This window comes from Haliaeetus albicilla, chromosome 9 (assembly GCF_947461875.1).
Source record: "Haliaeetus albicilla chromosome 9, bHalAlb1.1, whole genome shotgun sequence".
Lineage (NCBI taxonomy): Eukaryota > Metazoa > Chordata > Aves > Accipitriformes > Accipitridae > Haliaeetus > Haliaeetus albicilla.
Window position 1 is genome coordinate 8,616,475 of NC_091491.1, and position 22,350 is coordinate 8,638,824.

Sequence of the window (22,350 nt, forward strand, 5' to 3'; positions counted from 1 at the left end):
TTTAAACACTGTCTAAACAGGTCAACTTGTTTTATACAGTCACTTAACAGATTCATTCCTCTTGGAAAAATAATTATATCTCAACAGTAGCTGTTAAATTATACCTGCAAATGGGGGACAGGATATTTGTTTAGTCTGAACTTAGCAATACTCCTCTCTGCTTTAGTTGTCACAACCCTTGAGATGAAACAATGTGGACATTATACACAAAGTACAGCTGAATCAGCTTCAATCATTAATGCACCATACAAATGCTTAAGTCAAAGAATAAAGGAATTGAAGGATAAATGAAAGGCTCTCATAATGAAAGGAAAAGCCTTTTCTGAAACTAATGGGAGTTAACTCCTAAATATGCATCATACAGGGAAGTGCTGATGTTCGCAGGAATACTATCATTTAAGCCACCCATCAGCACAGAGAAAAAAGACGACTTGCCGCTGAATTTTCATCCCAGAATCTGATTTCAGTTATACTAGTGAAAATCCGGAATGGTTCAAACCAGCTCCAAAGTCTGCAAAGTCTGCATACACAGAGCAGCTGGCCAGATCCTGCTCAGTGGAGCTCTACAGCAACAGGACAGGATTGCAGCAGTGGTGAGAATAACTCTGCTCTCATAAACAAATTCACCGGACAACCGATTCTTAAAGACAGTCTTTAATTATTCCCTTCTCAAGATGTGTCCTGCCAAAGGCAAAATAATCTGCCACTATCAACAGATAAGAAACCTGGTTACTTTTTGCCACCCTTCCCACTCCTGGACCCACTGCTCTACTGCCCTTCCAATGAGGACCGCTTGCTTTCCCCACAGGCCACTCCAGTCTCCATCAGAAATTTCTTTTGCTCATCTTTCCCATCATTACAGGTTTGCAGCTCCACTGAACTTATTACCTGGTGGCCCAATGGGGCCCGGGGCTCCCCGTGGTCCTGGCAGGCCAGCCATGATGGTGTCTATGACGGTGGAGGCCAGCTGGGGTTCTCCGTCTGGGTTAAAGAGCAGAGCAGAGCAGTTAGTTAGTGTCCCTGCAGCAAGAGCTGCCCAGCCCCAGCAGGCAGGACTTCTCTCCAAAATCCTTTGGCGCCTGTTGCTGGCCAAGGTCAGGCAGTGCTTCAGGATGCAAAACTTGGGCTCTGGGAGCAATTGCCCTTTGCTCTCTAAGGGCACAGGCTGCATCCCTCAGACCCGCAGGGCTGCTCATCCCACCTCTGATAACCCCAGAAAAGTTGTCCTTTCTTTCAAAAAATTGGTGTTCCTGCACACCTATATAATCCTACCTTTGAATGCCAAAGCAGATTAGGAGTAGGTCTGCACTGTACAGCAATAACTGACCCAAAATTTGCCATCTCCAAGACACATCTGGCTTCTGACTACTTGAGAAACCAAACATGGATCTGGAGCTCCCTCCCATCTGGCCTCAGTGAACTGCTGAGCCAATCTGGCAGTGTAGCATATCCCCACCAACCCAGCAAGCTCACCCTGCCATCAAGGTGGTGGTAGGAGATATCCTGAGGTCTGAAGATGCAGGAAAGCCCGGGGAGAGGGTGTGCTCTCCCCCCTCCACATACTTGGGAAACTCACTTGCCATTTAGGATTATTTTAGGTGTTCAGCTGGCCAGCTCAGGCAGGTCTACTAAGTAAGTTCTGGGAAAGAGATGGAAATGGGACTGGAGCAGGGAGAGGAAAGGCATGAGCAGGAATTGGAGGAATTTTGTGCTTTTGCACATCTTTCTCAGACCTCTCCTGCTAGGAATAATAATCAGCAGCCTGTAGCTGCCCCCATCTTCCATAATACTTGAACCAATAGGCTTACCACTTCAGCTGGTGGCTGAACACAAAGAACAGAACTACATATAAAAACCCAACCCTTATTATTTTTTGCAATTACCAAACCATATTCAACAACCCTATTCCCTATGGACTTGTACTGTAGCATACTAGTAGTCTAGGGGAGTACCTGTATGGCACAATCTTTCATCTGAACATCCCACAACACTATTTGACAGTTGTGAAAACCTAGGGGAAAAAATTCCATGAGTGGAGGAAAGGGAACCCCCATGTCCTGATGCTGCTAAGATTTGCAATCCACTGTCCTGACCAGTGCTATAGGACCAACTGCATATTTCCTGTTGCATTTAACCTGGATGAAGACGATGTCTCCTGGACATTGGGATAGTAAACCCTCTGAAAAGTCCATGTTTTTCATAGCTGGAGGCTACCATGCAGGAATAATGTCCATCATCCTCCTGCCCATGACCTCAAACTTACTCACATTTCCTTTCACCCATCCCTTTAACTCATCATAGTAGAATTCAGAGGAACCCTCTGCAGGTGTAAAAGACTGCAAACCTCTCACTGCTATATTGATGTAAATATCAAGTGACACCAGGAAGATCAGAAGGGTGTTTGTTTACTCTGCAGAGTCCAGTCCAAAGGACATAAGGTGAAATCTCCAGAAATGTTAGTAGACAAATTATGAAGCCTTTTCAACTTCTGGAGTGTTGGCAATGATAGGACTTTCAAGCTAGCTGTTTGAAAGCAGTTCCTAGGGAAAACTGTGAAATCTCGTTAACTGCCAAGGATGACAGTATATCTCTGCAATGCCTTCCTGGCAGGAGAACAGCACAAGATCTAACCCAGATCCCTCCGAGAACCAAATTTTGTGCCTAAAGCCTGAATGCAAACAGGTATTTCTTTGACTATTGTTTCTAACCCCATCCATCTTCCCTTCCTCACAGCCCTGAAACAAAACAACTGAGACTGTTTTCATGTTCAGAAGGAAAGGTACCCAAGTGAAGTGTGTAATCCAATTAATTTGAGTTTTATTTGACCATGTCAAAATCTATCACTGCTTGGGAGTAAGATGAAATTGGGAAATGAGCATCGAACAGCAGTGAAGGCATTAACAATTGCAGAGCCTTTTGTTTTTAAAGAACAAGCGGTCAACAAAATCAAATGTACATCCACTGAGAGGGGGAGAGGATGGGCTGCAAACAACCAGGAATTAATTGCTGCTGGAAGTAAGCCAGCGATAAAGATTTGGGTTACAAAACATTCCAGCTAAATGGTACATTATTATGATGACAGAGTTACTCCCACAAATCCACCTATCCTGGCATTTGATTCAACTTTATTTATGAAAGCTGATTCCATAATTGTGACACAGAAGAGAGCTCTGCTCAACAGCCCTTGAGCTCACTAGCTCCTGATTTGGCCTCTGCAGCAGAGGAGTATGGACATGCAGGAAATCTAGAGTGGCTCCTTTCTCAGCTGCCTAGCCAGGCAAAACTCATTCAGATCAAGGTTTCCTTCCAGGATGAGCTCTGAATGAAACGTACTGTGAATGAAATGGGATCTAAGTGTGTTGAAACACAACCCGCACATTTTTTAAGAGACTCTCTCCATGTTCCCATAAAGCAGCAGGAAGAACTCCTATCTCCTTATAAACTCCTTCTCCTTATAAACAGGGGGACATTCTGGAATTCACTGCCGCTGGAGGTTGTTATAGCAGCCACAAAATAGCTCCAGCAACAAATGGTAGCAGGAATCTTCCCTTCTCAGCCATCTCCTGCACTGACCCAGGCTCTGCTGGGCTCAAGGGCTGGATTTTGTTTCAGTACTTCTGGATATACCAAAGCAGAAGGCAGACAACTGTCTGCCTCATTTGAGAAGACCTTGATACACAATTTGCTCCAGCAGCTTTCCACCTCCTAGCCAAGCCAAGAGGAAGAGCGCAACCAGTCTGACCTGGGCAGATACAAGCACCCACGTTCCCTGGAAGAGAGCACAAACATCCTTCAAAGGGGAAACCTGAAGCAGCACAGAAATGCCCTGAATGAGGCAGTGAAACTTGCCCAGCCAGAGTGGCAAGGCATCTCAGAGGCACAGGCATAAACAGCTTTGAAAGCCATCGGTATGATTTTCTAAATCAAATGCCATTCCCTTCCTCCTGTCCTTCCCCTTCGCTTCCTCTGCTCTGTTCTCCCTTCCTCAGGAAGGGCTATGCATGGCAGCAGGCACTGGGATGTCACTTTGCAAATCTTTGTTCTATGCTCCTTTTTCACCAGTGACATGCTGGGTACACAGGCAAGCCTGTTGTGCCTCAGTTTCCCCTTGCTCTCCTGCAAAATAGGTTAATGTTATCTCATGTGTCCTTTGCAAACTGAAATCTTTGAGATGTAAGAAAACACAGCCCTCAACAGAGTGCAAGTTGCATTCTTTTCTCTGTTCCCTAAAAATTGTCTTAGCTTTAGCACAAGAAAGAGGGCTGAGCTGGCTCTAGACCACATACCTGATCCACTCATTTTTAAATGGCAGAGAAAGCAAGCAATCCTTGTAGCAGAAGCCTCAGCAGTGGGGTATGGCAGTTTAGCTTCTGGCCTATGTCTAATGTTTCTAAGGGATAAATTCCCCCATTATAGGCTTGATTTGTTGAGACAGGATGGAAATGAAGTAATCCTGTCTTAATTTCTTTCTGCTACCTGATCTGGAGGCAGACAACTGGGACCAATTTCTTTACCACAGCACAGTGAAACTGTGAGAAAATATTTGTCTCCCCATTTTTGGCTTCTGTCTGCTGATAAACATTGCCAACAGGAACTTGTTGCGATTAATAAAGGCACATGCATTAACCATGTTCAGGCGGAACCAAACACTGTACTACTACTAATAATCTGATACAGCTTTCTCATATCTCTGTGGGTGCACATGCCCATTACCAGGAATATGCTTCCCTCTGCTGTCAGCAGCTGGAATCTTGTGTTTATAGTTTTCAGATGTGCTCCATTCAAAATAAATAAATAAATAAAATAAAAAAAAAATCTACCCAGAATTTACAAGGCTAAATTTTATTGGTTGTAGAGGATCAGCTTTCCACCAACCTGTGGTAGGCAAAATCAGCCAACACATAAGCAAAATGGTAAGTTTTGTAAGAAAATGGTCTTGATATTGCCATAACTTTATCATGACCACATAGATAACTTATACTTGCAGTGAGACTTGTATTAAGAAAAATTTTTATAATGAGAAAAATTGTCATAAATTTTGGGCAACTCCTTCTGCAAACCAAGAAATACACCACAGATATGGGGGAGAAGTACAGGGCTGCCCCAGGGATGTAACAGTCACCATTTACTCACAGTCCTCAAGTCCATGTGGGAGCCTGTTGCTGCCCAGTGTTGGCAGAGTTAATACAGATATTTATCCGCTTTCCATTTTGGGACAATACAGAGTTCACCCTTCTCACACATCAGCTGGGAAGGCCATGTAATCAAGGCCTTTATACACTTTTTAATTTATCCAGTACTTTGCAAGAAAGAGTTTAATTTAAAGGGTCGTTGGAAGGAGGGGGCAGCAGCAGTACCCAAACCATTCTTAAGGATCCTTTGGAATAAAAGGCTGAATGCAGAATAGCACCATTTGCTGTGACCCTGTAAGGCAGTGACGTGGCTGTAATGCAAAACTTTCTTGTTACAAGGCTCATGAACACAGCAGCTCAATCTACATTTTTTGAAAAATCTTACTATTGAACCACAATTAATTTCATCCTGCCCATATGCTCTAAGTAACTGAATATGAAATCGAGCTGTTAAAATTCTTCCCAAAGTAAAAATACATCTGTTCACTTTTGGGAAAAGGAGTCTGGAGAGTGGAGTGGGTGGAAGGGAAAGGAGAGCTCTAGAAAACTGTCAGGCACAGGGAGACTTACTAATCCTTGGCTGTAACACAACTGAGCTTTGAAGATGGACATGAGCAGAAGAGCTGGGGAAGAGGCACAGCTGAAGTCTGGGGGAGTGGAGATGGGAGACCTGACAGAGCCGGGGCCAAGTGGAGATACAGCTGAGCTCTGCTTTATCATTATTAGATACCAGCTATACAAGACTGGACCAGAAGAATCAAGCCCAAATTTGAGAGCACTCAGATAAAAGTGCATGATGTGCCTTTCCTAGAAAGCCTTTTCTTGCCATGCACAGCACAAATCAAATAAATATATTTTAATCACTGTAGGCTCAAAGAAACCTTGACCCTCCAGTTACAGGTAAGGGATAAATCCCGGTCTTGGTCTGGCCTTTCTAGTCCATAATTCTGTGTTTTGCATGGACGTGGGATAATGTTGATGCACCAGAAACACAGGTGGAAGACACATCTGCGGGGGCAGGAAAAGAGTCACGTTTAACAGATGTCCTTGTTACATTATATAATTCCAGAGTTGCAAACCTTTGGTACTTACTCATTTCTGAGCAACCCTGAGCCCTGTAACACTGCAACAGCGGCACCAAGAGGTCTCTCAGCAGCACAGTTTCGTTGCACCAGCACCTAATCGGCCAGACTGCTGTATTTCTCTACCCACATGTCTCTCATGATGCTACAGCTTGACCTGTCATTTCACTAGAGACCCTCTTCACAGCAGCTACTCACGATGGAAGCTTAAAGGACACCAAGTTGCCTCCTCAAAGCTATGATGAACCCAGAAAACCAGGCACAGGGAACAACCATAAATCCCCCAAACCCTGTTCTCAGTGATGGTTTTAGAAGAGCAGTAACTTATTTTCTCATTTTGGAGAGGTGAACCCCTCTACCTTCTAAGTCTTCCGTGTTTCATCTTGAACAGGAACTTCCAAGAGACCCACACAATGAGCTACTCCTGGGGAAGGCAGGGCCCTGGCAGAGCCTGGCAGGGAGGAGAGAGGAAGAGCTGAGCTGCTCCATGCCTGCCCACTCTGCTGGTGTACCAGAAAAAAAAAGGGAACCAAGGAGGAAACTTACTTTCTTTTTCAGCTGTGGGCTGAAGCGAGTAGAGAACCCCTTGTTGGAAGGTAAGAGGGAGGCTTGGGGTGGCTGGTGGCCCTGGAGGACCTGGGGGACCTGGGATCCCAGTTTCTCCTGGAAGTCCTCTCGGTCCTTGAGGTCCCAACAGCCCTGTACAGAGGCAGCAGAGGATGTGTTAGTGCATTTGAAGACATGCTAATGATGCTACCATGTAAAAAGGCAGTAAGAAGACAAAGGATTTCTGTCCTGATCTGTAATTGTGGGAATTAGAGGTGCAGGAGGAAATAGGAACAGCTTCCTAATTTTCCATTATTTGCCTTTAGCATCTTCCTCTGCAAAGCAAATAGACTTACTTGGCTCAAAGGTGCTGCAAAGCTTAATTCCTGAAAGAGTAAAATCTCCCCCATCCCTGAGGCTGAGCAAGAAACTAAAGGCAGAAAGGCGTGAAATCAAGTGCCACTCTTTCTCTTCCCGTCCATGTACACACCTGTATGTCACCTCACTGCCAGGAAAGCACAGAAAGAACAACAGAAGCCCAGTCAGTCCAGCAGCAGACCCCTTCTGCTTCCTGTGGGGCTGGAAGGCTCTCATTGCAAACTGAGAAACCAAAAGCCAGACACATCCTTGGCCAGACTTTAGCCATTGACAGGTTGCCAGAAAATGCCAAAAAGCGTTTGGGGCTGCTCTCACATTTAAGGCACACTCCAAGTTTCAAATCTTTCCTGAGCTCAGATTTACAAGTCACAGCCTTTTAGATGCATACAAAGCACAGAGCCTGAGGTCTGGCACCTATTGTGTAGTATCGGTTTCATCAAAAGATTTAGGAACATTTTGGGGATGACGAAAGTCTCCTAGCTCAGAAATGGAGTGTACTCTGAAAGAATGGCCTCATAACCTTTTCCCTTAACATACAAAAGCATCATTAGTTTGACATCCTGGCATCTGACAGCTTGACACAAATGGTGGAGAAAAAAGGGAGTTAGAACAGGCACACAGCAAGAGGGTTAAACAGGGAATGCTCTTATCCAAAGGCTGACAGATCAGAGACTGTTTTGTACAGCTCCTGAGCAGGATGGGGAAACATGATCCTGCTCTGCAGTTTTCTGGGACGAGCTCTGTCCAGCTCCACAGGAAATCCTAGGGACCGTCATTGCTCATGCAGGTGGTTGCCCGCTCTGAGAGCTGCTGGCTGATTTCAGTGCCCAGGGGACTCACTGGAATACCAACTGAAGATGCTCAACATCTTGTGTGTCCAGCCTTTTATGATCTGTTTTCACAGATAATTTGTATAAGGTGAAATATCTCCTATCATGGTAGTACTGCCCTCCTCCAGGACTTACCTGGTGGCCCTGCAGGGCCCCTCTCACCGGGTTGTCCCTTCTCTCCTTTTGGTCCTGGTGGTCCTGGAAGACCAGTTGGTCCGACTGGGCCTGGAGGACCAACCTGTCCTGGCAGCCCTGAAAACATTCAGAAAAGAAGTTAGTTGGAGGTTAGGATACTGCTGAGGTCAGAAGATCTTCAGCAACCTAGAAACCAGAGGAGAAGGATTCAAAGATGCAAGGAGGAGCAATGCAGCTTTGCAGGGATGGTACAGACAGGGTAGTACTGGTGGCAAGAGCTGGCTGGTATGTAGGGCAGAAGATCCAGACTGGACCTCGCTTCTCCTCTTCTTCCTCCAATTTTTAAAGAATCTTTAAAGAAACAAGCATGTCCCCACGCACAAGGCCCACCCCAAAAAGTCAGCAGGATGCATATCTCCAGCTGAGATGTGCTGGTCAAAGCTAAACTGAGCCCACACTGTCCCCTTCCCAAGGTCTGAATGGCTCTGGGCAGGGTCTGGCTGGTCCCTCAAGCACTCCTTTGCTAGTTTCATCCAGACACATGTGTCAGTTCCATGGTAGTCCCAATGTATCAAAATACACAAAATATATTTGCAAAAGCAAATCAAACTCTGTCTCCCACTTGCTCTGCCTGATATATACATACCACCCAGAGATTCTGCATCAAAGATGTTTCCCTGTTTTCTCCTGTTTTCATTCATCTGACAAGTGTACCATGCTGTGCACAAGCATTTTTCATCCCAAACTGAAATTAATGCACCCACACTTTTGAAGTAACTAGATGTTACTAATTTATATTAATGAACAGGGTGCTGAGCAAACCCATCTGGAAATACCAGTAACGCAATAATTACAGCCCAGCAGGATGCTTCTTGGAAAGTCCACTCAGACCCCAGTAAGCCTACGAAAGGTGCAGTCAGCATTTGTAATCTGAAAGTGACTATTTCTGATGACACTAAATAAAATCTTAATGTTGTCTTCTTTAGACTATCAAAATAATAACAACACTTGGCAATTTTATAGTGTTTTTCAGAAAAACACTGTGCGTCTTTGGCTCACAAAAGTAGTAGCTCCTTTGGAAAGACACTTAAATACTATGCAAACATCAGTGAAGCCTTTAATACCTTGGAGAGGTGGCTGAGTTAGTCTGTCTACTCAGATTAAGTGGTTAATGGTTACAACAAAGGCATTAACTGTCAGAGCCAAGAGAGTCAGATGTTCCTGGTTTCTGGGCTACCAAAGGCCGTTGAGTATTTGAAAGCAGTGGCAGATGCAAGCTACAAAGCCAGAGGAAGATCTGTCTGAGTCCAAAGTTCAGTGCACTCAGATTTCAAGTTTTAGTCTGTATATTACATATGACCATAGCTCAGCAGAGTACAAGTTAAGTTTTGATAAATTCTTAAGCAATGTGCTTCCCCTTCCCTGGTCTCGAAACAGGTACTGGACCCTCCAAGAGCAGTGCCAGGAGAACCTGCTGCATGTAGGTGGTGGAGAAGAATGAACGGGAATAGAGGGAGGGAAGGAAGAAAGGAAACAAGCTGGCCAACTAACACCTTCACAGCTGGTACCAAAGGGAACAGGGCTATGTAATAAAAACCAAGGCTCACAGGATTTGCAGCTCCCACATTTGGAGCCGGTTCCCACTCGAGGTGTGTGACAGCCCACCTGGGGCACAAAACCTTGTCCCCCCAGACATTCATCCAAACTCTCTGCATTTCTCAGAACAATGCAATAATCCCCCAATATTAGACCCCCTTGAAAGATTCCCCTTCCTCTCTTCTTTTTTTGCCATTCTGAAGAGATGTCCAAATTATTTTTTCTTACAAAAATGAAATCTACCCATCTCTAATCCATGGCGAAACTGGGCAGACTGAAGAAATGAGATTTTTCAAAGGCTTTGTGTAGGAGTGTGTGCCTGTACTTTTATTCAGTCATCAATAAAGATCTGATTTAATATGAGTATTGAACAAGGAATTAAGGTAAGGTTTTAATTTTGATCAATTTGTTTATCCACAGGACACAAACTGCAGACTTTTCTGTGAATAGAAGGGCTCCTTTAATGGATCTCACCCAACAGTGGATGCTGTATTTGGCAAGCTCAGGCAGGTGATCAGGAGCCCATTTAAGAGAGCAAGAGCATTTGTTCACAGCACTGCAAACAGCTTCTCCCCCCTACCAAAAACCTCCAGCGCACCTGAAACTTTATTGCAGCAAATTCTTTCCAGCATACAAGGAAGAACAGCAGAAACACTGTTTTGCAAGCACAACACACTGCACTGCTGAGTGTGGGTCAAAACATTTCCTTGCTTGTATAAATCAGCCTCAATCCTTCAGTTCAACCTTCATAACTCAATCCTGTGAACTTCTGCAGACCAAGAGCAATCATTTGCTGCTAGCATCCTCAATCACACTGCTGCAGCGGAGCTTTAAAGAAACTGGCACTTCCTTCCCCGAAGGTGGAAAGCGCTAAAGGAAAGACTAGGAGAAGCAGCACTGAGTAATGTGTCAGGCAAATGCTCATACTGGTGACAAATGGTGTTACCAGCATAAAAGAGACAAGTGCAAAAGGGAGAAGAAAGAGGGAAGGATTCGGGGAAAAAGGGGGAGGGAAATGAATAGGCCAAATCTTCAGCTGGCATAAATCAGCTCTGCTGCAGTGGCATTGCTTTCAGAGAGTTGAAGCCCACGGCGAGTATTTATCCTCCAAAAACATGAAGGAAAAAGCCATGGGAGGGGGTGGGGAGGCAGGAAGGCAGGGGGTGAGTATTCTACTGCTGGAGACCAAATCAGACATAGAGAGACCTGGATTTTCTTCCTGGCCCTGTCATTAACCTGCAGCACACCATCTGTTCCCTTTCCTTCCCCAAGGTTTTCTCTGTACAGGAGCAGGGTATTCTCTTTGTATGGAGCTTAGCAAAACGATGCCCTGACTATCACCAGCATCTCTTGGTGCCCCTGGCAGGCAATAGCAGTAAGATAATAACAGTGTTTTTATTTTTTAATGGAAGCATCACTCAGCACATGCCCTGCTTGCTCTAGCCACGTGTCCTCCAGTGAACTGCCTCTCCATCAGGCAGTGCTTTCCATCCTTTGTGTGCTGGGGAAACTGAGAGTCTCTAAGATGATAAAGCTGGCATTTCACCTCTCTAACCAGAGCAGCCCACGATCAGATAAAACCCAGAGAAGAAACCCAGTCTCTCTATATCTGTCACTGAGGACTCCTGGCCACAGGACCCTTCTGATTTTTGGGACCTATCATGTAACAGGATGCAGCACAGCAACATTTTGTGCTTTGAAAGAGGAAACAGCAGAAACCATTGACTTACCCTGTGGTATTAGCTGCTCCTCTGCACCTCTGTGTCCTTTAGGCTCTAGTTAACAGGGTCAGGGTAAAAAAAAAAAAAAAAAGAAAAAAAAAGAAAAATTAGGTCTCTTGCTGCCAAGTGGCTCAGCCAGAGTATATATGTTTTCTTAATCCTCAGTAAAATGTATCCTGTTGATTAACAAGCTGATCAAAAGGCCAGCGGTGCAGCTGTCTCAACAGCTTTGATTGCTTTTAAATGATTGTCTATTCTCAGCCCTGTCACTCACAGAAGAAATAACTACCCTAATAAACAGTAGCAAGTTTTCCTGGACTTCAGCCTGGAGAGGTGTCAGCCAACCCAGAGCTATAAGGTCATCCAGAAACACTCCCACCACTCAAAGCATCTAGTCCATATCAACCATCTTTGTATTAGGCACCAAAGTTCTGCCCTTAGTCCACCCGGTTGAGAAACTTGGTGGCACGCAAGCTAGGATTTGGATTTGCTTTGGCTGAAAAACTAGAAGCAGGGCAGGGCAGGGCAGGCAATGTTTCACAAAAAACTCTGGGGAAGGGGATGGGAGGGACAGAGCCTTAGCTTTCCACAACCCAAACCACACAGGACACTCAGGTTTGACTTCCACCTACTCTAATATCACACTTGTTGAAAGATGTCCTGAGGTCTACAATCTCTGTAAGTGAACCTGAGGCCAGCTTTGAGCAACAAGTCACAGTACAGTGTTGAAATCATGCAAAATGGGCAGTCCCCCAACATCCTAAACCAACTGTGTGAAATTCCTTACATTTCACCAAAATCCACAATGCATTTTTTTGGCTGGCTCTGAACTGTAGATAGAAACTGGTGTGGGCAGGGAAGGAAGCCAAATGTGGACCCAGATCCTCGAAACATCCCCACTTATAGCACTTAAAGCAAGCATTTGAAGCCCACAGAGCTCAGGTAGGGGCTTGGGCAGGCCAATAAGCATGTCAATAAGCAACTTAACGGATTACTTCTAATTGCTGAAAAGCACTGTCCTGACCTGAAATGGTCCAGTGCATGCCTGATTCCCAGTTATTATGCTAGAGTTGTTATTCCACGCTAGGCTAAATAAACCAAGGCTAGAAAAATAAAGGGTAACAGTGAGGAAGGACTACACCTGGTAGCATGCAGGCAGGGCTGTAACGCATGCAGCTGGCTGTGCACACAGCCTGGAAGTCTGGCTGACAAGACAGACTCACGTAAAGCTCAGACAACATCACCTCTTTTTTGGAGGTGATCACTAGCTACCTCCTGGATTTACTGCAGGGGTGGAGGGTGCTGATACTGGACTGTGGAGTCAGCCTGATGCAAGTGCTACAGATCTGTCCTGTTTTGCATCACTGTCTGGGTGAGTGGCATTCACTGCTACTTGCTGAGCGAGAGAAGATTATCATGTGTACAGAGCCTCTGAGAGGAGAGGACTTTGAGCGGAAGGGACAGAGTCGTCAGTACTTTTGCTGGATTGACTTTAGTACAATGAAGTGCAGGTGCAGAGATACTGTGACAGCAAAAATAAACGACATGGAGAAGGCAGAATGAGTATATAATGGACACTGGGGGAAACTGCTTTAATTCAGTTCCTGGCAGCCATCACTGTGGTTCTGAAAATACTTTGCAGAACATATTGTTAGTGAACCTCCCTCCATGTTGTGGCATCTTGTCAAATTATAAACATGGACGACATCTGGTCTACGTTGGTTGCTCCAAGTCTGCTGCACTCATGAAGGGCTGCCATAATAAACTGCTCGGACCAAAAAAAAAAAAAAAATTAAAAAGCAAAGTAGGCTCTATAGAGGATAAAGAACTAAAGAACTGCTCTGGGAGTGAGCAAAGCAACTGACAGACAGGGCCTTGGAAGCAGAGAGCAGGGATCTTGAAATGAGAATGCCAAGGTCAAGGAAATTCAATGCATGGGGATCTGTCTAGCCAAGTGGGCTCAGAGGGAGATTTTCTTATAAGTGTATTTTTTTTTCATGCCACAAGAGGGATCATAAAACAGCCCATTGTGTTTATGGTAAATTTAAAAAATATAATGCAGACTGCAACTGATGTTGCTATTCATGGGAAAGTTTTTCCTCCTAATAAAACCAAGAATTACCCCTACACCCCAGTCCTCTACCTCCCCGCACCACTCCCTGTTGGGGAAACACTGCATTCAGCGCTCAGTAGGTGAGTATGAATTGTCCCTCTGTGATCCCGATGGCTCTCTGGAGTTTCCTCAAGAATGCTTCAATCTATCCAGGCCTCAAAATCCACAGTCTTTGGACTTAAAACGTACACTGAAACACACAGGCAGGCATAGTGGCCCTCCTGAGGTTAACAGAAATCTAACTTTCCCAAGACCAGAATTCAGCTCTCAGTAGATGCTTGTGCCAACAGAAATCAAGGCTAGCAACAGGCCATTAAGGCTGGCAAAATGGAGCTTAATACATTAGTTTCTGTGCGTAGCTGCTTTCTTCCAGGTACATGCCTGCTCTGCACTGGCTTAACTCAAGGAGGAGCAGAGGCACAGAGAGAAAAGCCGAAAGTCCCTCCGTGCCAAGAGGTGACCCTCATCCCTGCACTGGCAGTGGGAAGGGCCCCTGAGGAAATTGTGCCCAGCTTGCTGCAGCTAAAAGGATGGTTCAAGGTGGGATCAGAGAAGACTGAATTCCTTCCTCATCCACGCGTCCACATGGGTATTGGCATGTGACCATCTCTGCGTTCACAGCTTGGCAGAGAGGGAGGGACAAGAAGCAACATTAAACCTTTAGATTGAGCAGCACCTGGTGTGGAAGAATCCTGTCTCCAGAGCTAAATAATGCTGACTCTGGCCCTAAAAGAGAGGCTGAAATCTCTCAAAATGCCTCTCCACAGGGTGGTTTTCCTGCTGAGAGCAATCCCATCCTGCAGTGAGTGTCTGCAAAAACTAAAGCTATGGTGTCCCTGCTGAGGGTGCAAAGCAAAGTGCAGACATGGAGCCACTCATGCCAACAAGGCTGCCTGCCCTGTACTCATCACACAGCACCATGTGGCCCAACTGTGGCCGCTCCCATCAATGGCTCCCTGCTGGATCAAACACACGGCAGCAAACGTGCCCACAAAAAAGAGGAATTGCCCATCTGAAAATCTTAACCCTCTTCTCCTTTAAAGAGCAGAGGGAAGGAGCTGCCAATGTTTCCCTCCAACCCCTCTCCCCTGAAGCTTCCAATACTACAGCAGACTGACATGGCCTCCTTTTTAGTTACCCTACAGGAATTGTGTATGTAGGGTGGGCGATTTGGTGAAGAGCAGGTTAGGCTTACCAACAGATCCCACTGTTTTTCTCAGGACAGTCCCGGGATTCAGCAGGGGAAAGGCATCTGGTAGTAAATCATCATACCATGTGGCTGTCGTCCCGGTGATTGGCAGGTTGTTTTCCAATGGTGGGCTTCGCTCCGCAGCCTCGAGCAGAAGGATCTAGACGGGGGACATGGGGAAGGCAAACAAGGTCAGTGGGATGGTTTCACACACGGTCTCAATCCTGAAGAGGTCTCGAAACTCCTCTCTTTGCCAGCAGGAGCTGTGAATAACTCTGCATCACAGACCACAGGGTTTTGGTGTTAAAGCTCTAATGTTCTTCTGGAAAGTGGCAGTAATTAGCATAAGAAGCTGCTGTGTTAAGTTGCAAGAGTGTCCTGCACAAACCCTCCTTGGAGAGGGCTTCATTGCTTCCAGAGAGACTCAGTCTCACATGGATTTGTCTCCCTGGCAAGAAACATGAAACCAGGGACCAGAGCTGGTGTCAGGGAACACAGCACTTCACTGCTAGGTTACGTCTTCAAATCCAGAGTCATAAGGTCAGAAATTACTGAGTGGTATGAGGTGAAAGGCTGTACCCTGGATGCCCAGGGTAGCAAACTGAGGTGCCTCAGGACAAATACTGGTTATAAGTCAAAGCACAAGTTCTGACCAAATTAAAGATGATGGAGAGAATTAAGCTTTTAAAGAGCTGAAGTACTTTAATTTTTGAGCGAATAAAAAAGGCAGGCAATTTGCTCAAAAAGCTCTACTTAGAAGTAATAGGATATTATTAAAACTCACAACTGTTTCTGTACCTTGTAAACACACTACCTTCAAATAAATCCACATCCCAATGTGCGTCCCTGAGCTATTTGGGCCATTTACAACCTAAGCTCCTTGGCAAAGTGACCCCGTTTTCCTTGTATGATTTAGACTGCTGTTCATCAAGCTGTGCTCCTGTGGCCACTGGTGGCCTGTATGAAACTGGAAGTTAGTCTTTAACACGGCTGCAAAAAACCTAAATGCCCACAAGAAGTAGAGGGGTGGAGGACCCAGGTGGACTCTGCCCACTGACAAACTCCACTGAAGTGAAGCCCAGGGGAGCATTCATTGCACTTTATAATCAACATTTTTAATTAAAGTTTTCACAAAATTAGGATTTTTTAAAAAATAAAATTTTCTATTTAAATGTAAATGCTTCAACCCCTGCCTTCCTAGCCACTAAGCAAGGATGGCACAACAAAGTAGTCTACAGATTTCTGTTGAAAAAGCCTAACCCATCGGGAGCACTGCCCTGGAGCGCCAAGCCCATGTGCTCTGCTGCAAATGAATTTTACCTCAGTTGCTAGACAGAAGCTAAACAGAAGCCAAGGGCAGCACCCACTTTCCTGGTGGGGCAGCCAAAGAGTCAGCAGCCCTGCATTAGCCATGCCTGGGATGCAGCAGCAACCCTGCCACTTACCTGGCAACTGGATCGATCCCTGGCAAAGCTGCCTGCTCAGGATGGGCGCAGGATGCCCATCAGGCAGGAGCAAGGCTGAGGTTTCCAGAACAAGAGTTTTGATCGAAGCATTCAGCTTCTCCAGCAAAGTCTGCTTTCTAAGCACAAAGCTACACAGGAAAATTGTTCAAGGAGTGCAACACTGTGGTTTGGTACAGCTCTGTCTCTTCCTGTTTGGAAACCACCTAAGCAAATACTGATTTAGGTATAAGGGAAATAAAAGATAATAGGGGTCAAACTTTCCACTAAATCCGTAGAAGTTTCAGCTTGTACATGCTGTGTTGTCTTTACATAATGAAGTCACACTGCAATTATAAATGAGAGTGACTTGGCTCTGCTTGTTTGTTTTTAACTTGCAATTATTACAAGGTTTATCACTTATTTATTACAAGGCATGGTGGGAGCCAGTATTGCAGCAGCGCCAGAAATGATGAACTTCCTGCAGAATGTACTGGCCTGACAGGGGTGAATCAGAAACTAATTAAACTGGGAGCTAGGTTAAGTGCAAAGGAACTGAACCTCAGCTGTTGCAAACAAGCAAAATTCTTCCTTTATTGCGAGTATCTTTATTCATGGATCTAGCATCTTGCTTTCTGAGTAATAAGAAAGCAAAAAGGAATCAGGTCACAATGCTTCTATTCAGCAGGCTTCTCTGATGCTACGCAAGGAAGGAATTGGTTCAGTCTGTGTCTTGCACTTCTGTGCTTCTCTGATTTATTTGTCAGACTTTCAAGGAAATACGCTATCAGTTCAACAAACACTTAAGCATGTGCCTTACCATAATCGTGCTTAATTCCCATTGACATGGGACTCAAGTGTGCATTGAAGACCTTTTCTGAATCACTTTATACTATTATATTATCCTCTTACTTCCCCAGCAAAACACCTGCATGTTGCCAAAGTGTACTCACCAACAGAGGCAAAACTAATCCTGGAGGCAGCAAATTAGAGAGGCTACAGCCAGGGCAGGGTTAGGATGCTCCTGCTGTGAAGAAGGGACTGACAAGGACTGTCTTGGACAGTATTTTGCCGCAGCCCAGCAGTGTTGCGGGAAGAGGTGATTTTAAATCAATAGCAGCAATGGTCAGAGACCAGCAAACTGCAGGGGTCCGGGGCCCTCCCGGGCGGCGCAAGCAGCGCTAGCACAGCTCTGCCGAAGGTTGCATCTGGAGTGGAACAGCTCCAAATCATTTTTATGGGTGATAATAAAAACGTGTTACCACATAATCAACACAAAACGGTGGCAACGGTATCCTTTTCATTAAAACAACATGTTTTAAATGAGCGCTCTGCTGATAAACGCTGTAAAAGATTTAAAGGCATGCACAGAATAATCCAGTATGCTCTTTTATAAATTGACTATCTATACTTAGCAGTCATTAAGGCTCAAACCATAGTAACAAGTTTGTTTTCCCTGGGCAGAAAATGATAGAGGTCAGGAAGTCTCCAGACTTGAAATTGCTGAGAAATTCTAGTTTTTATGATTAGGACTGAAGAAGTGCCCAAAAGAAATAAAGTAGAAAGAAGAGAGCTCTCACATCCGTGAGATCCACAGAGCCAAACTAAAGAAGGAAAAGCACAAGGGATTTAGTCACATTCAAAATCTCAAACTATACACAGTTCTTTCAACAAGGAGTGTCCTCTCATAAGCTAGCACAGCACATAACACAAACGGGGTCCTTATGCATTATTGCAATAGCACTGGAGCTATTAATCTATTTTCTGTCACGTTCTGTTTTTCTTAAGGCTGCCATTGCTGTAGTCAAGGGACTCGAGGAGAATTCCCACTTTCATTAAACAAAAAAAGAAAGTTTTTAGCCCTCTGAGTAAACTGCTGGAAAATGATACCACAGAGGCTCACAGCCAGAAAGCAAATTAGCAAAACGTGCAATGTATTAAAGTCTCGGTATTAAAGTCTTGGTATTTTCTAGTCAATAAGGTTGAGGTAGAGAGAGGGATAACACCAAGTGAAGAAGAACGTGTGGTTTTGATTGGAAGTCCTCCTTGCAAGCAGTGCCCACCTCTGTTGCTATTACTACTTCCAATACAAAAGTTATGCCTCTATGAAGAATGGAGGCAGAAAACATCCTAATGCCATCACATAAATGAAATCTGTCTTGATGCCATGGGTAACGTTAGTCCCCAACCACCCAGAGCAGGTACAGAGAACTAGCTGAAGGGCAGTGCTTGTGGTTGCTGCCTGTGGTGTCAGGAGGGCAGATCCCCGCAGAGGACATGAAGGCCTTTCCTCCCCAGCTTGGGCTGCATTGCACAAGGTGAAGGATGGCCTCGACTCAGCAAAACACTCAGGCTTTTGTCTTTTTGCACATATGGAAGCAAAAAGTCAAATCTGAGCCTAAATGGACATGCTGAACTGGAGCCTCTGGCAACAGAGGTTCCACCGGCACAAGGGCTTGTCTCTGGTTTCCAGACCCCACCTCTCAGATGCAGCTGAACTGGGTCAGAAAGCTGGAAAGAACTGAAATGGGGCCACGTCTCCTGCCAACACCGCAGCGGGAGACAGGCCCAATGCAGGAGACGGCGTGTGAACATGAAGGGAATGCAGGAGGGATGATGCACTGCACTGGCCAAGGAGCTCACAGGCCAGCGCCAGCGGCAGAGGTTATTGCCTGCAAAACTCACCCCAGGGCCTTTCGAGTCCCACAGAGCCGCCGGGCTCACCTCTGTACAGGATCTGGCGCTTGCTCTTCTCCCATGGCTCAAAGCCTGGCTCTTCGCTGTGGGGCCCGCTCACGCGTAGGGCCCTCAGCAGGGACATTAGTGTTATGTGCCTGAAGCTCCGTCCCAGCTTACTCAACCCACCTCCCCCTTTTCTATTTGCCAGCATAAACTTTCTAAACTTCAGACACATACCACATTTCTTGCGTCAGATCAAGAGCTCAGGCCAGGGACAATGGAAACGGGAGGAAGGTTTTCATCTTCTTGAGATGTTCAGTGTCAGAGGACTTTTTTTGGCTTGTAGTGGCTTTCAAGAACCCTGATTTGGTTGTTTCCACACATCAAAAGAAGATTTCACAAACACAGCCTCCTCCCATCATCTGTCCTCTGCTCGCATTCCTGATGTCCTGTAACTAGTAGGTGCTAGAAACAAGGAAAGAACAGCCGGGCTTCCAAAGATTTCAAAATTGATACAACTGGGTTCAGAATGCTTTTTCTTTGGATAAAAATCCATGGAAATGCAGGGGGAATAATCTGACATAATCCAGATGGATATTATTAATTAATAAACAGGGGATATTTGGTCTCTTGAAGCATTGGTGGAATTAACTCCCCTCCATCCCTCTCTAAAGAGGAGGGAAAGAAACTGCATGAATCTAGCTCATCAGCTAAAAATTTCAGTGTAAAATAAGATTCCCTTGATCCTGTAAAGACACAAGCTGATTAATAATGGTAATTGCATAACTTGTTGGACATATCTTTCTTTATAGCAAATTATTTGGCAAAATATAGGAGTTTTTTAATCATTCATCAAGACAGAGAGCTAAACAGGGAGTTTTACAAAATCTGATGGAGAATGGTATCTCTCTTGTAGCAATATGAAACCTGTTAACACAAGGCTCTAACACAGATGCAATTGCTTGGTTTCAAAAGCCAAAAGACATTCAGTAAGTGTCCACTAAAATCTGATGAACCAGGTGCCCAGTGAGAACCTGGGTAACTTCATCCTTATTACAACTTAGAGGCTTTGGCCAAAGGGGACAAGATAATTAGTGCATGGAGGAGTTTTCATTATGTTGATAAATTATGTAGGGAGCAATAGCTGATGTCATTTGTAGACCAAAAGGTAAGGTTTATGTCATCAGCTATTGCATGGAAGACAGAAATGAGGGCTTCTGCCAATCCATAGGTAGCACAGTTCACACTCTTTCTGCAAAAATATTCGGTTTTTTGTTCAGTCTTATAGGATTTCCAAAAAAGAGGATGCAAAAAGTGACTTTCATCAGCAGGTATCTTCTGGAGGGGAATCAGAGCAGAGAAGACACAAAAGCACAGGGTAGCCTACTGGTTTAGATGAAATGCAGGCAGTGTTCAGCAGATCATCAGACTGTCGAGGTTTTGCTTGAGAGAGCAGCAGTGAGGGAAGGACTGGCAGTGGTCCTACTGGGTCACTGCACTCTGAAGCACCTGGGGAGCTTCTCTGATATTCCTACACATTAGAGATTTACCTTTGCTGCTGTGAGCCCATGCAGCCTGCCATCACTGGTACCCTGAAGTGTCAGAGCCAGGGGACGAAGCTAGATGTGGAAAGGATCCAGCAATCCTTCAATGCCATGCTAAGAGCTCATCGCAAAGTGAAGTACACAAAGGAGCTCAGAGTGAAATCAGATTCCCCATCATTACTTTAAAACACCCGATAAAAATACATCAAAGCTATAACCTTCCATGCTCAAAATCACATCATTCTTCCCTGCCCAATTTATTGCTTGTCACCTGCTGGGGATGTAGCAGTGCTACGGATGTGGAGCCAGGCCAGCCTGAGATGAACTCAGTCTTGACAAAGTAATGTCTGTTCTCAGCAATGGCTTTGAGATCAGCTTTCTACTTCTCACCAGGTGAGGAGCCCTCAACTCTGGCTGAGAGATTCACATCAGCTAGCTCAAATAGGCTGAGATGCCCTGTGTGCTCTCCTCCTCCACTGGACTCTAAATGAAAAGCTGCAAGAAGAGAGCAGCACAACTGGAAAAGATAAAGGGCTTGGTCCTTTCCTGGCTCGCCTTGGTGCAAGCTGAAAAAAAGGACCCAAAGTAATTTTTCTTTTATGATCATACTTTCTTTATGAAGCTCCACTAGAATTTCTGATTGAGAATCAAGTGGAAGTTTGCATGTTTGGGCGCGGGATTGCCAAAGGATGTGAGCACTTGCGTCCCTTAGGCTCCTCGCATCCCTCCCTTGATGAAACCTAATTTCTGTCCACAAAAGTATTTTTCTTAAAAAATAGATTGTAAACAATGTTCCCAGGTTTTAAACACACCAAAAGCATTTCCTAATGTAGACATAGGATTTGCTTGGCAAATTAAGTTGCATGTCATAGGAGAAGAGAATTTTTCAGTTATTTTATGAAAATATTAAACCTATTTGACTAAAAATGACAAACTTGTAACTAAAAGACTTTGCGGGAGAGGATGGTGGAAAAGGAGGTCTTTAAAGACTTTTTGTGGTTCTGGCAAACAATTTACAGCATTGGCCAAACACATGGAACAGTCTTAGGGAACAGATTGCTCCTCCAATCCAACAGTGATAAGAAATAAGATCCAACAATTACTAGACTTGAGAACAAAATTATTTTAACCATCATTCTGAAAGACAGAAGCATGCCCAAATGAGAGAAAGGCCAGTACCTAAACTGCCTCAAGTGTCCTAATCATAATCATGATTAGTACTGATTAGAAAAAGGCCAATGAGATAGATGCAAAGTTCAGATATGAACATTGACACAAAATTCGGTTTGCCCACCCAGTTTTGGTTCATGGTTCACCCTTGTAAAAATCAGTTAGGAAGTTGCATTTTCTTCTCAGGGACATTTGTTACATTAACTGACCTACAGAAACTCAGCATTAAATTAAAAATTTTACAGGGATTGATTAAAGTTATTGCTGCTAGAAACGAGCTGGTTAATATACAGCTACCTGTGAAATAGCCCAAATGCTCCTTAAATTCAATGTGTTACTGGACCTGGAGAAGCAGATTCTGCACAGGGTCATTAGGAAACCTTAAGAGATGAGGTAAGCCACCTTCCTGTTCAGAACAGAAGGAAAATAAGTAACTGCAGGTGGCAATCACATACACAACACAGAAAATCCCTGAAAGTCCTTGAAATATCAAGCAGCCACTGATGTCCACTCTACAGAACCAGCAGCAGCCTCACAGCCAAGCAGCTGGGGTTTCCACCCCAATTTCTCAGCCATGTCACAGTACCATGAAACATTTTCTGTTCTCCAAATATTTCTCCACTACAGCAGGAAATTGTTTTATTGCATGTCAGAGAAACAAAAGACAAACCCCATAAAACATCCCAGACAGCTGCCAGTATTTCACATAGCTGCTTGGAAGAAGGGGAAAATATAGAAACATTTCATACAATGATTACATTAAAACTCCAAGTAATGGTGCTTCGTAATCAAA

General features: G+C 44.7%; 1 protein-coding gene across 7 annotated transcripts in view; it reads right to left on the minus strand.

Annotated features, from left to right (window-relative positions):
* The window catches only part of COL26A1 (collagen type XXVI alpha 1 chain), a 180,615-nt gene that overhangs the window by 18,124 nt on the left and 140,141 nt on the right, over nucleotides 1-22,350 (minus strand). For all 7 annotated transcript variants that reach the window (XM_069791433.1, XM_069791429.1, XM_069791431.1 and 4 more), the window contains 5 exons: nucleotides 14,729-14,882; nucleotides 11,430-11,474; nucleotides 8,104-8,220; nucleotides 6,761-6,913; nucleotides 889-981 (listed from right to left, as the gene is read on the minus strand). In XM_069791433.1, coding sequence (XP_069647534.1) covers nucleotides 889-981; nucleotides 6,761-6,913; nucleotides 8,104-8,220; nucleotides 11,430-11,474; nucleotides 14,729-14,882 — 562 coding nt within the window. The remainder of the gene's footprint in view (nucleotides 1-888; nucleotides 982-6,760; nucleotides 6,914-8,103; nucleotides 8,221-11,429; nucleotides 11,475-14,728; nucleotides 14,883-22,350) is intronic.